The 12369-nt window shown below is 64.9% G+C and overlaps 1 protein-coding gene across 2 annotated transcripts in view; it reads left to right on the top strand.

Moving 5' to 3' along the window:
• Positions 1 to 12369, top strand: part of KCNIP2 (potassium voltage-gated channel interacting protein 2) — a 130010-nt gene that overhangs the window by 113786 nt on the left and 3855 nt on the right. For both annotated transcript variants that reach the window (XM_043552319.1, XM_037905348.2), the window contains 6 exons: positions 3106 to 3230; positions 4299 to 4368; positions 5278 to 5348; positions 10002 to 10109; positions 10643 to 10747; positions 11944 to 12006. In XM_043552319.1, coding sequence (XP_043408254.1) covers positions 3106 to 3230; positions 4299 to 4368; positions 5278 to 5348; positions 10002 to 10109; positions 10643 to 10747; positions 11944 to 12006 — 542 coding nt within the window. The remainder of the gene's footprint in view (positions 1 to 3105; positions 3231 to 4298; positions 4369 to 5277; positions 5349 to 10001; positions 10110 to 10642; positions 10748 to 11943; positions 12007 to 12369) is intronic.

Here is a 12369-nt window from a genome sequence, read left to right as displayed (position 1 = left end):
TGGCCCCGGGGGGGACGCTCTCCCCGGGACAAGGGGCACCATCGCCCCTTCATGCAGCCGGGACGCGGGGATATGGCACGGGCGATTCTGCCCCACGGACTGGGGGGTACAGGGCGAGGGTGATGTATTGGCACAGGCAGCTGGACACCCGGAGGCATGCTCAGCGCCAAGCCGCTGTGCACTGGTGCAAACCCGGGGGGTTACCGGCCGCACTGGCCAAAGCCCCAGGAAACCTGCAGTCGCCCCAGGGAACCAGGCCGGGTGGGAGCGTGTAGGTCTTGCCTCCTTCTCGACCCGTCCCTCCTCCTGGCTGGCCGCGTGCCGCTGGTCTCCGCGGTGTCGCTCCTGAGTCAAGCCCACCGGGGCCCGGCCCATTCTCTGCGCCCCCGGCCGGATTTGTGTTCGATTCTTGCTCCCGCCACCCTGTCCACACCCAGCCTGAGCCGAGCTCCCCGGTCCCCGGGGCAGCGTGTTCTGCAGGGCCCAGCCGGGTGTCCTGCAGGAGGGAATCTGCTGAAACCAGCGGAGTGACGCTGCCCAGCAAGTGACTTTCCAGATCTGCTGGGAGCAGGGTCCAGGCCACGCTCTGAGCCGGGCTGGTTCCAGCCTGCTGTCCTGGTGCCCCGGGGGAGGCGCCGTCAAGCGCTGGCCTGACAGATCCTTTCCATCACAACAGCCCAGCAGGCTGCTGCCCATCCAGAGCCCCAGGGGGCTGGCATCACTGCTGGGCCTGTGCGCGGTGAGAGGGCCGTGCCAGGGGAGCCGGTGCCAGTCGCGGAGGGGCTCTCCTCGGCGCCATCCAAACTGGGCATCGACGTTCAAATCTGCAATCCACCCTCCAGCGGACAGGGTCAGGAGGGACCAGCGGGTGCCTACTGGGAACGCTGGCGTGCCCGTCTGTCAGCGCCTGCCCTCCACGGGACTCTTCGCGCCCCTGTGCCTACAGAAGGGGAGCGCACCGCACAGAGGGGGAGCGGACAGGCAGAGCTGCCCTGGGCACCGGACCCCCATCTCCAGAGTCCCGGGGGCCTGCTTTGAGTCCCCGCTCCCCATCTCATTAAGCGCCTGGCCAGCGGGTCACGCGGATGGGGGAAATGGATGGGGTGGAGCCCCGTTGCTGATGGTCAGTGATCGGAGGGACCCCAAGGGAAAGCAGGGGGCGGGGGCGGAACTCAGCGAGTGCTTCCAGCGCAGGCAGTCGCGTGGGGCCGGCTCCCGTAGCAGCGTCTCGCCAGTTAAACCAACCTCCAGGCAATGGGGAGGAGCCGGCATGCGAAGGGTGGGTGTCCTGGGACATCCAGCCCCGGGCGCCTCGGAGGAGCGGCCGTGCCGTGCCTTATGGTGTCAGTGCCCAGCCCCGCCTGTGAATCTGGGCTCAGGCCTGGCCTCGGGGCCCGTGCCCGCTGTCCCTGCAGCAGGGTGCAGGTTGCCCCATGCTGGGTGGCGGAGGGTGGGGGAAGAGCAGCGGGGAGTTGGGTGCCAGTCGGGCACAGCCTCTCCACCACTTGCTGGGGCAGGGCAGGGCGACACTCAGAAGACCGGAGAGACCCAGCGACCGAGCGACTCCCACAGCCCTGGGCCGGGAGGGTGGGGGCGAATGCAGGGCTGAGTCTACACAGGATCCCCGGAGGATTTGGGGTAGCAGAGCCTAGGGGAGCCTGGCAGGGGCCCCACCCATCCTCTCTCCTGCCCCGGCAGGGCGGCTTTCTGGCTCAGCAGAGGGTGCTGGCCGATGCAGCGAGGGAGCCTGATTCCTTTGGAAGGAGCCTCCCTGGAAGTATTGGGGTGGGACTGTGTGGGTCGGGGGTTGAGGGGGCAGGAAGGGGAGGCTGGTGGGGAGGATTAGAGGGTGAGGGGCAGGAAGTGGAGGCTGGGGGGGAGGATTAGGGGTGAGGGGCAGGAAGGGGAGGCTGGGGAGAGGATTAGGGAGTGAGGGGGCAGGAAGGGGAGGCTGGGGGGGGAGGATTAGGGGTGAGGGGCAGGAAGGGGAGGCTGGGGGGAGGATTGGGGGCGAAGGGGCAGGAAGTGGAGGCTGGGAGGGAGGATTAGGGGGTGAGGAGCAGGAAGGGGAGGCTGGGGGGAGGGCGCCGTGGGGCTTTGGTAGGGGGTAGCCCTGAGGGGGAGGGCTCGGGCGGGGGCAGCTGGCCCTGAGGGGACTCGGGCAGGGGCAGCCGGCGCCGTGGGGGCTTGGTAGGGGACAGCCAGCCCCGAGGGGGCTCGGGAGGGGGTAGCCGGTGCCGTGGTGGAGGGCTCGGGAGGGGGCAGCTGGTGCCGTGGGGGCTTGGGCGGGGGCAGCCGGCGCCGTGGGGGCTCGGGCAGGGGCAGCCGTCCCCGAGGGGGCTCGGGAGGGGTTATCCGGCGCCGTGGGGGAGGGCTCCGGTGGGGGCAGTTGGCGCCATGGAGGCTCGGGAAGGGGGTAGCTGGTGCCGTGGGGGAGGGCTCGGGCGGGGGCAGCTGGCGCCATGGGGGCTCCGAAGGGGGTAGCCGGCACTGTGGGGGAGGGCTCGGGAGGGGGCAGCCGGAGCCGTGGGGGCTCGGGTGGGGGCAGCCGGCCCCGAGGGGGCTCGGAAACTGGCAGCCGGCGCCGTGGGGTAGGGCTTGGGCGGGGGTAGCCGGCCCCAAGGGGGCTCGGGACGGGGCAGCTGGGCCTGAGGGGGCTCGGGTGGGGGTAGCCAGTGCCGTGGGGGAGGGCTTGAGCGGGGGCAGCCGGCCCCAAGGGGGAGGGGGAGGGCGGGGGCAGCCGGCCCCGAAGGGGAGGGCTTGGGAGGGGGCAGCTGGCCCCGAGGGGGAGGGCTCGGGAGGGGGCAGCCGGCCCCAAGGGGGAGGGGGAGGGCAGCCAGCCCCGAGGGGGAGGGGGAGGGTGGGGGCAGCCGGCCCCGAGGGGGAGGGCTCAGGTGGGGGCAGCCGGCGCCGAGGGGGAGGGCTCGGGTGGGGGCAGCCGGCGCCGAGGGGGAGGGCGGGGGCAGCCGGCCCCGAGGGGGAGGGCTCGGGCGGGGGCAGCCGGCCCCGAGGGGGAGGGCTCGGGCGGGGGCAGCCAGCCCCGAGGGGGAGGGCTCGGGCGGGGGCAGCCGGCGCCGAGGCTCTGAGCTGCTCTCCCCCTTGCAGACAGCGTGGAGGACGAGTTCGAGCTCTCCACCGTCTGCCATCGCCCCGAGGGGCTGGAACAGCTGCAGGAACAGACCAAGTTCAGCCGCAAGGAGCTGCAGGTCCTGTACCGGGGCTTCAAGAACGTGAGTCCCTGGGCTAGGTGCAGGGCTGGCGTGGGGGGGGGGGGGGCACCTGCCTCTGTCCCGAGCGCCCCCCTCCCGGCCTAGGGTTGCCAACTGTCTAATTGCACAAACCCAAACACCATTGCCCCGCCCCTGCCCCGCCCCTTTTCCTAGGCTGTGCCCCCGCTCACTCCATCCCCCCCCCGCCCCATCGCTCACTCACTCACTCCGCAGCCAATGGGAACTGCGGGGCCGGTGCTTGCAGGCAGGGGCAGCACGCGGAGGCCCCCAGGCCCCCGCCCTCAGGCCGCAGAGACGTGCTGGCCGCTTCCTGGAGCAGCGCGAGGCCAGGGCAGGCCGGGAGCCTGCCTTGGCCCCGCTGGACTCTTAGCAGGCTCAGATCTCCCCGATTGGTGCCGGTAGCCTCTGGGAGGTAGAGCCCCATTCCAGGAGACTCCCAGGGAAACCGGGAGCGTTGGGAACCCTAGGCAGGGGGTTGGGGTGCGGGAGGGGGTGCGGGCTCTGGGAGGGAGTTTGGATGCGGGTGGAGGCTGGGGGCTGGGGTGCAGGAGGGGGTGTGGGACGGGGTGTGGGCTCCGGCTGGGTGGCGCTTACCTCAGGCGGCTCCCAGAAGCGGCTACATATCCCTGCGGCTCCTAAGCTCGGGGCGGCCAGGCGGCTCTGCGCACTGCCCCTGCCTGCAGGCACCGCCCCTGCAGCTCCCATTGTCCGTGGTTCCCGGCCAATGGGAGCTGTGGAGTCGGTGCTCAGGGTGGAGTTAGCCTGGGAGCCCTTTGGGACAGGGACTGTGACTTCTGCTGTGTCTGTACACCGCACAGTGGGGCCCAGAACCCCATGGGGCCTGTCCCCCCCTCGAGACAGGCTGTCCTGAGCACAACCAGAGGGGGAAGGCAGGAGTCTATGGGGAAACTGAGGCACAGAGCAGTGACATGGTCTGCCCAAGGGATCGGAGGGATAGATTCCCAAGGAGAGCTCAGGCAAGCCTGGCTCCCAGTCCTGTGCTCAGACCATTCCAGCCCTGGCTGTTTGGAGCGGGGGTGATCTTGTCTGTGATTTTCCCTTTGGCAGGAATGCCCGACTGGCCTCGTTAATGAAGAGAACTTCAAACAGATCTACTCCCAGTTCTTCCCGCAGGGAGGTGAGCTCCCCTCTCAATTCCGGCTCCTACAGGGGTGCAAAACGGAGCTCAGGGCGGGTCAGTCCCCATGGGAGGGGGGTCACCCCAGAGGTGGCTCCCACAGCACCACACTCGGGGCCAGAGGGCCAGGAATGGCAGGCTGCCTTCGTGTAAGCAAAATGCGCATCTAGTTTGCGCGTGCAATTGCCGTGATTGCCTGTGTAAATCAGGCACCTGCCCATGCAAATAGCCAAGCCAGGCGCAGTTGCACTTCCATTCGCGGTGGCTCCTGCCCCCCGTTCTCAAAGAGGAGCTCTGGTTTTGCGGGGGTCAGGCCGGGGGGAGGGGGGAGGGCTGGGGCGGGGGCTTGCTCACATGAGCCGCTGGGGCTCAGAGGGTCAGAGCGTCTTCGAGCAGCTCAGGCATGTACTCTCCAGCATCCCTGGAGCCAACTTCTGCAGCTGCAGCGCTCTCCCTAAGGCAGTCGCTGTGCACTGACCCCCACCTGCACCCTCCTTGTGTCCATGGTGCACTCTACAAGGGAATGCGATCGCACACATGCTCAGGCCATGGGTCTCCCTGGGCTGGCGCCGTGTCTCTCTCCAGCCACTGCCTGATGCTTCAGAGGAGGGTGAAAAGAAATCCGCCATGTTGTTCCATGCTGGGTGTCTGGGAGGGGCGGAGTCTCCTTCATGACCCTGCCACCATCAGCTGATGCCCCGGAGCATGAGAGTGGATCACCCTTAATGTAGCTTAGAATGATTACAACCAAATTAGCCAGGTGCAGCACTGAGGCTGTCTGGATTCCTGTGGCAGTGAGTTCCGCAGGTCGGCATCCGAAAGCTGGCTCTGTTCCTTGCTTAATATCAAGTCATTCGTACAGTGGGTTGAAGTCAGTAAGTCTTGTCCCTGTTTGACTCTCTCCCGCAGATTCCGGCACGTATGCCACTTTCCTCTTCAATGCATTCGACACTGACCGTGACGGCTCTATCAGCTTTGAGGTGAGCCTCTGCACCTACCTGGTTGGGCCGGGACCCGGGGGCCAGGGCTAGAGCCTTTGAGTCTGGTGCTGTCGGGACTCGGGCGGAACGAGTGTCATCAACTCTCGCTAGTGATTGCGAGTCTCGCACTAGTTGGTGTTAAAGCCCCAGCTCCTGGAGGAAGGTGATGACGTGAGAATCTCAGTGTCTGTCTTTAAAACAGCAAGTTCCTAGCCCTCCTGGTGGGGAGAAAAGCCTGCAAATTGGACCCTTAAAGGCCCGTGGACATCAGAAGGCAAAGAACCAGAACCCCAGAATTTTAAGCTGGTCTCGTGATTTTTTTCCCACCCGACTCCTCTTGGGGATGGCCGTGCTGGGGAACGCAGCTCTGTTCTCGGGGCTGCCAGACCCAGCCACACCCTGTGGCTCTCCTGGGCTTCTCTGTTGGCAGCCTGGTTGTTGTGATGTCAAGCCCCAGGCAATCCTGCATGACCCAGAGGACAGTCCAAGCTCAGGCCGGGCGATGATGAGAAATGCCGAGCCGTGCTGGGGGCTCAGGGACGGGGTTCCGGTGTTTGCCTGTCAGAGGCCCCTGGGGACCCCATGACTCAGAGACGCCTGGGGGCCATGGGGTGATCAATAACGAGCCGTGTTTTCCACCAGGAAGAGGATCAGTCCGTCAGGCTGTGAGATCCCTAGACCTCGCCCTGACCCTCTCATGGGGGGGACTGTGCCCTTGGAGATACGCAGGTTGTGCTCTCCCGGAAGGTGCAATCTCTGTTAGCCACGAGGGAGACGCGAGCAACGCGGCTGGGACTGAAGCTCCATGGTTTCACTGCCCATTTGTGCTGATCATCAGAACAAACGGAAGAAAGGCCCGATCGGGTCAGAACAATGATCCATCGAGTCCAGTGTCCTGTCTTCCGACTGGCCAGTGCCCGGTTCTTCAGAGGGAACGAACAGAACAGGGCAATTAGCGAGTGATCCATCCCCTGTCGTTCCCTCCCAGCTTCTGGCAAACAGAGGCTAGGGACACCCAGATCATGGGGTTGCGTCCCTGCCCATCCTGGCTAATAGCCATTGCTGGACCTGTCCTACCGGAACTGATCTAGTTCTTTTCTGAACACAGTTATACTTTTGTCATTCACAGCATCCCCTGGCAAGGAGTTCCACAGGTTGACTCTGCCTTATGGGAAGAAATACTTCCTTTGGTTAAACCTGCTGCCTGTTAATTTAATTGGGAGACTCCTGGTTCATGTGTTATGAGAAGGGGTAAATAACACTTCCCTATTCACTTCCTCCACACCAGTCATGATTGTATAGACCTCTGTCATATCCCCCCTTAGTCGTCTCTTTTCCAAGCTGAACATTGCCAGTCTTATTAATCTCTCCTCATACGGCAGCCGATCCATCCCCCTCATAATTCTTGTTGCCCTTCTCTGAACCTTTTCCAATTCCAGTATATCATTTTTGAGATGGGGTGATCAGATCTGCAGGCAGGATTCAAGGTGTGGCCGGACCCTGGTAGGCAGCAGTGAGCCATTAAAAATCCGTCCCAGCCTGGCCTGCTCTTCTCCGCCCCCCGCCCCCTGCTCTCTTCTTGCAGGGCAGGCGAGCTCCCTCCCCGCCTCTTCCCCCAGTGTGCAGGGTTCCTGCCCCCCCTCCGCTCCCTCCCTGCGGCCGATCAGCGGACGGCCCTTGCCACGGAGGGGGAGAGGGAAAAGTGGAGCCGCAGCGCGCTCTCTGCTCCGGGGACCTTGGGGAAGGCGGTGGAATCGGCATAACCCCTCCAGCCCCCTGCTGTGAGCCACTCAGGGCAGGGGGCTGGGAGCACCCCCACGACCGCAGCCACACCCCCAGTGCTCTGCCCTGACCCCTGCACCCCCCTCACACACCCAGGCCTCTGCCCTCACCCCTGCACCCCCCTCACACACCCCGAGCCCTCTGCCCTCACCCCTGTACCCCCCTCACACACCCCGAGCCCTCTGCCCTGACCCCTGAACCTTCCTCACACACACCCAGTCCTCTGCCCTCACCCCTGCACCCCCCCACAACCCCAGCCCTGACTCCGGCACCCCCCCCACACCCCCAGCCCCATGCCCTGACTTCTGCATCCCCCACACATACCCAGCCCCCCCCACACCCCATGCCCTGACTCTTGCATCCCCCACATCCCCACCCCCCCACACACACCAAACGGGAGCTCCTGCACCCCCCCATCCCACAGACATTCCCATCTGCACCTCTCGCACCAAATGGGAGCTGCCCAGGTAAGCACTCCACACCCAAACCTCCTGCCCCAACCCTGAGCCCCCTCCCTCATTCTAGCTCCTGGCCAGACCCTGCACCCCAACCCCCAGCCTGCTCCTTCACCCCCAGCCCTGTGCTCAGTGCACCCCCACCCCCAGCTCAGTGCAGAGAGAGGAAGAGAATGGCTAGAACCAGGGAGAAGGTAGGTACCCCTCTATGTGGGCAGGGCCGGGATCCCAGACCGGCAGTGGGCTAAGCGGTGCCGGCAGCCGGGACCCTGGTTGGCAGAAGCCAGCGGTCGGAACCCCAGACTGGCAGTGGGCTGAGCCGCTCAGCCCACTGCCGGTCTGGGGTCCCGGCCGCCGGCCCCGCTCAGCCCACTGCCGGTCTGGGGTCCCGGCCGCCGGCCCCGCTCAGCCCGCTGCCGGTCTGGGGTCCCGGCCGCCGGCCCCGCTCAGCCCGCTGCCGGTCTGGGGTCCCGGCCGCCGGCCCCGCTCAGCCCGCTGCCGGTCTGGGGTCCCGGCCGCCGGCCCCGCTCAGCCCGCTGCCGGTCTGGGGTCCCGGCCGCCGGCCCCGCTCAGCCCGCTGCCGGTCGGGGGTCCCGGCCCCCGGCCCCGCTCAGCCCGCTGCCGGTCGGGGGTCCCGGCCGCCGGCCCCGCTCAGCCCGCTGCCGGTCTGGGGTCCCGGCCGCCGGCCCCGCTCAGCCCGCTGCCGGTCGGGGGTCCCGGCCCCCGGCCCCCGGCCCCGCTCAGCCCGCTGCCGGTCGGGGGTCCCGGCCGCCAGCCCCGCTCAGCCGGCTGCCGGTCTGGGGTCCCGGCCGCCGGCCCCGCTCAGCCCGCTGCCGGTCTGGGGTCCCGGCCGCCGGCCCCGCTCAGCCCGCTGCCGGTCTGGGGTCCCGGCCGCCGGCCCCGCTCAGCCCGCTGCCGGTCAGGGGTCCCGGCCGCCGGCCCCGCTCAGCCCGCTGCCGGTCGGGGGTCCCGGCCCCCGGCCCCGTTCAGCCCGCTGCCGGTCGGGGGTCCCGGCCGCCGGCCCCGCTCAGCCCGCTGCCGGTCTGGGGTCCCGGCCGCCGGCCCCGCTCAGCCCGCTGCCGGTCTGGGGTCCCGGCCGCAGGCCCCGCTCAGCCCGCTGCCGGTCTGGGGTCCCGGCCGCCGGCCCCGCTCAGCCCGCTGCCGGTCTGGGGTCCCGGCCCCCGCCCTGTTCAGGGTGAACGGAACCCCAGGCTGGCAGCGGGCTGAGCGGGCCGGCGGCGTAAGATCTGCATTTTAATTTAATTTTAAATGAAGCTTCTTAAACATTTTGAAAACCTTGTTTACTTTACATACGACAATAGTTTAGTTACATGATATATAGACTTCTAGAGCGAGACCTTCTAAAAAACGTTAAAATGTATCACTGGCAGGCGAAACCTTAAATTACAGCGAATACATGAAGACTTGGCCCACCACTTCTGAAAGGCTGCCGACCCCTGCTCTTGAGGCAATATGATGGTCTCTGTCTGATTATCTATCCCCTTCCTAACGATTCCCAGCATTCTGGTCACTTTTTTGACGGCCGCTGCACACTGAGTGGATGTTTTTAGAGAACTACCCACAAGGACTGCAAGATCTTTCCTGAGTGGGAACAGCTAATTTAGACCCCGATCATTGTATATGTACAGTTGGGATTGTGTTTTCCAATGGGCATTGCTTTGCATTTCATCTGTCATTTTGTTGCCCAGTCACCCAGTTTAATGAGATCAAAGGGTCAGTTTTCAGACTGGAGAGAGGTAAATAGTGGTGTCCCCCAGGGGTCTGTCCTGGGCCCAGTCCTATTCAGCATATTCATAAATGATCTGGGAAAAGGGGTAAACAGCGAGGTGGCAAAATTTGCAGACTATGCAAAATTACTCATGGTATTTAAGTCCAAAGCAGACTGCGAAGCGTTACCAGGGGATCTCACAAACCTGGGAGACTGAGTGACAAAAGGGCAGCTGAAATTCCGTGTTGAGAAGTGCAAAGTAATGCGATTGGAAAAGAGAATCCCAGCAGGTGTGGCTTAGGCGCTGCACGCCAGGAACATCTCGAGAACATATTTGCAGAACAGAGATAGGAAGTCCTTGGTGGGGTCACCGTACATACATCACACAAGAACATTAATGATCAGCGTTAGTTTTTCAGTGCTATGTTACCACCTTTTGGGTACATATCATGACCTCAGCGTGCCAGCTGGCATTGGGGTGTTCTCAGGGTCACAGATGGATCACCTGAAAATGCCCTGTTCTGTTCACTCCCTCTGAAGCATCTGACACCGGCCGCTGTCCAAGACAGGACACTGGGCTAGGTGGGCTGCTGGTCTGAGCCTGTCTGGCCCTTCTTATGCTCTGTACCCTGATGGCCCAGGGTCTTGCGAGAGCAACTGTCCTTGTAACCCCTGATTCCTCCACAGGACTTTGTGGCCGGTTTGTCCGTGATTCTCCGAGGCACCATAGACGACCGGCTCAGCTGGGCTTTCAACCTCTATGACCTGAACAAAGACGGCTGCATCACCAAAGAGGTGGGTGTGGGAGAGATGGGAGCTGGGGCGGGGGTGGGGGGGGACTGGGAAACACTGACACTGCTGGGCCACTTCATTTCAGGAGATCTAGGGCTGGGGGGGGCAGGACTGAAGGGCTTCAGCAGAAGTAGCAGGAGTCCAGGGCTGGGATAACAGGGAGCTGCAGGTCAGGATTGAGGGGCATCCAGAGAGCTGTGGGGGGAGCCCAAGCTGGGATAGCAGGGGACTGCGGGTCGGGATTGAGTGGCATCTGCAGAGTTGTGGGGGGCAATAATCAGTTTCCAGCCTGGGCCCCCCAGCTCCTCGTGTCTCTCCCTGGCAGGGGGAGGGGGTTGCAATCCTGCCATGTCACTTAATTGGCCCCCTTCCGGTGCAGGTGTCTCTGTCTCCCTTGGCTGGCACCAGAAGCTGCCCAGAGTGTCCCCTGCTGATGGGTGAGGTGGGAGGGCCCAGGTGCCTCCTGCAGAAGGGCATGGGGGCCTCTTCGTGGGGCGACTGCTAATAATTGTTCGGTTCTGGGCCCCTCCCTCCAGGAAATGCTGGACATCATGAAGTCCATCTACGACATGATGGGCAAATACACGTACCCGGCCATGCGGGAGGAGGCCCCCCAGGAGCACGTGGAGAACTTTTTCCAGGTGAGACATGTGGAGCTGGCCCGGGGGTCCCTCTGGGAGCAGGGAGAGGAGTCAGTGACCAGGGGCAGGGCCCAGGGGGCTGGGGACGGGAGGGCAAAGGAGAGATTGCTCAGAGCAGCATAGAGAGATGGGGGGGGGGAAGCTCCAGGATGTACCCCTCCCCTGTCCACGCCCCCCCAAAGGGGGAAAGCTCCAGGGGATCATAGGCCCAGGTCAGACCCAGGCTCCATCCAGCCCAGCGTCCTGTCTCCACGCTGCGGGAGGTGCCGGGCTCCTCCCTGTGGGGTGAGCTGCCCCCTGGCAGGCTCCCCACCCAAACCCCTCCTGCCACGGGCTGGCGCCCTGAAGTGGGAGCTTTGAGCTCCCTTCTCATTTCCTGTGGGAATTAACGAGGATCCTGGCGTATCCCTGGGCTTTGTTACCCACAGACCTGCCCCCACCCCCGTGATTAACCCTGTGCTCACCTGGATCTGCCCAGGATGGGGTTTAGATCTGGGGGGCACCCTGGGCTCTCTCAGACCCACGGAGAGCCCCATCCTGGGCAGATGCTGCTCGGGCTGCTGGGGATGTTGCCTCCTCCTTGTCCAAATGCAGCCCACACAGGATCAGAGTGAGGGATGGTGTCCTCCTGGCAGGGATCAGAATGGGGGGGGTGCCCCCTTGGGTGGGGATCAGAATGGGGGGCGCTGTCCTCCCAGCAGGGATCAGAGTGGGGGGCGCTGTCCCCATGATAAGGATCAGAGTGGGGGGTGTTGTTCCTTCTCAGGTGGGGATCACAGTGGGGGGCGCTGTCCACTTCGGGCAGGGATCAGAGTGGGGGGCGCTGTCCCCCTGGCGGTGATCAGAGTGGGCGCTGTTCCCCTCAGGTGGGGATCAGAGTGGGGGGCGCTAGCCCCATGACAGGGATCAGAGTGGGGGTGCTGTCCCCCCAGTGGGGATCAGAGTGGGTGGGCGCTCTCCCCCGGCAGGGATCAGAGTGGGGGTGCTGTCCCCCCAGCGGGGATCAGAGTGGGTGGGCGTTCTCCCCCGGCGGGGATCAGAGTGGGGGTGCTGTCCCCCCTTGGGCGGGGATCAGAGTGGAGGATGCTGTCCCCCCAGCGGGGATCAGAGTGGGGGGCTGTCCCCTTTTGGGCACATGCAGCCTCTCCGCCTGTCTCTGGACCCGCTGCCGGCTCCGTGACGCTGTGTCTTTGCAGAAGATGGACCGGAATAAGGACGGGGTGGTCACAATCGAGGAGTTCATCGAGTCGTGTCAGAAGGTAAAGTCGCAGCTCGTTCCTGGGCCGGGCCCTTCTCCCGCTCGCCCACGTGGCTCCTCACCCTGCCACGCCCCGCCCCTGCCCTGAGTCCCCTGGGCACTGCTGCCCAGCTGCTCCTCCCAGAGCTGAGAAGCTAAGCGAGGCCGGGCAGGACCCATGCTTGGAGGAGAGACCTCTGAGGGTCCCCAGGATTGTGTGGGAAGTGGGGCGGGGCTGGGTGCACTCCCCTAAGAGCCAGTAGCCTGGCGTAGTGCCGGTGGGTGTGGGGCGAGACGTCACCTTTCCAATGAGACCTACAGCCTGGGGGGCCCTCTCTTCTCAGCCGTTAAAGGCCCCCTAGCGCTTTGCCCGTGAGCCTGGGCC

Source organism: Chelonia mydas, chromosome 7 (assembly GCF_015237465.2).
Source record: "Chelonia mydas isolate rCheMyd1 chromosome 7, rCheMyd1.pri.v2, whole genome shotgun sequence".
NCBI lineage: Eukaryota > Metazoa > Chordata > Testudines > Cheloniidae > Chelonia > Chelonia mydas.
This window is presented reverse-complemented; position numbering and strand designations above follow the sequence as displayed.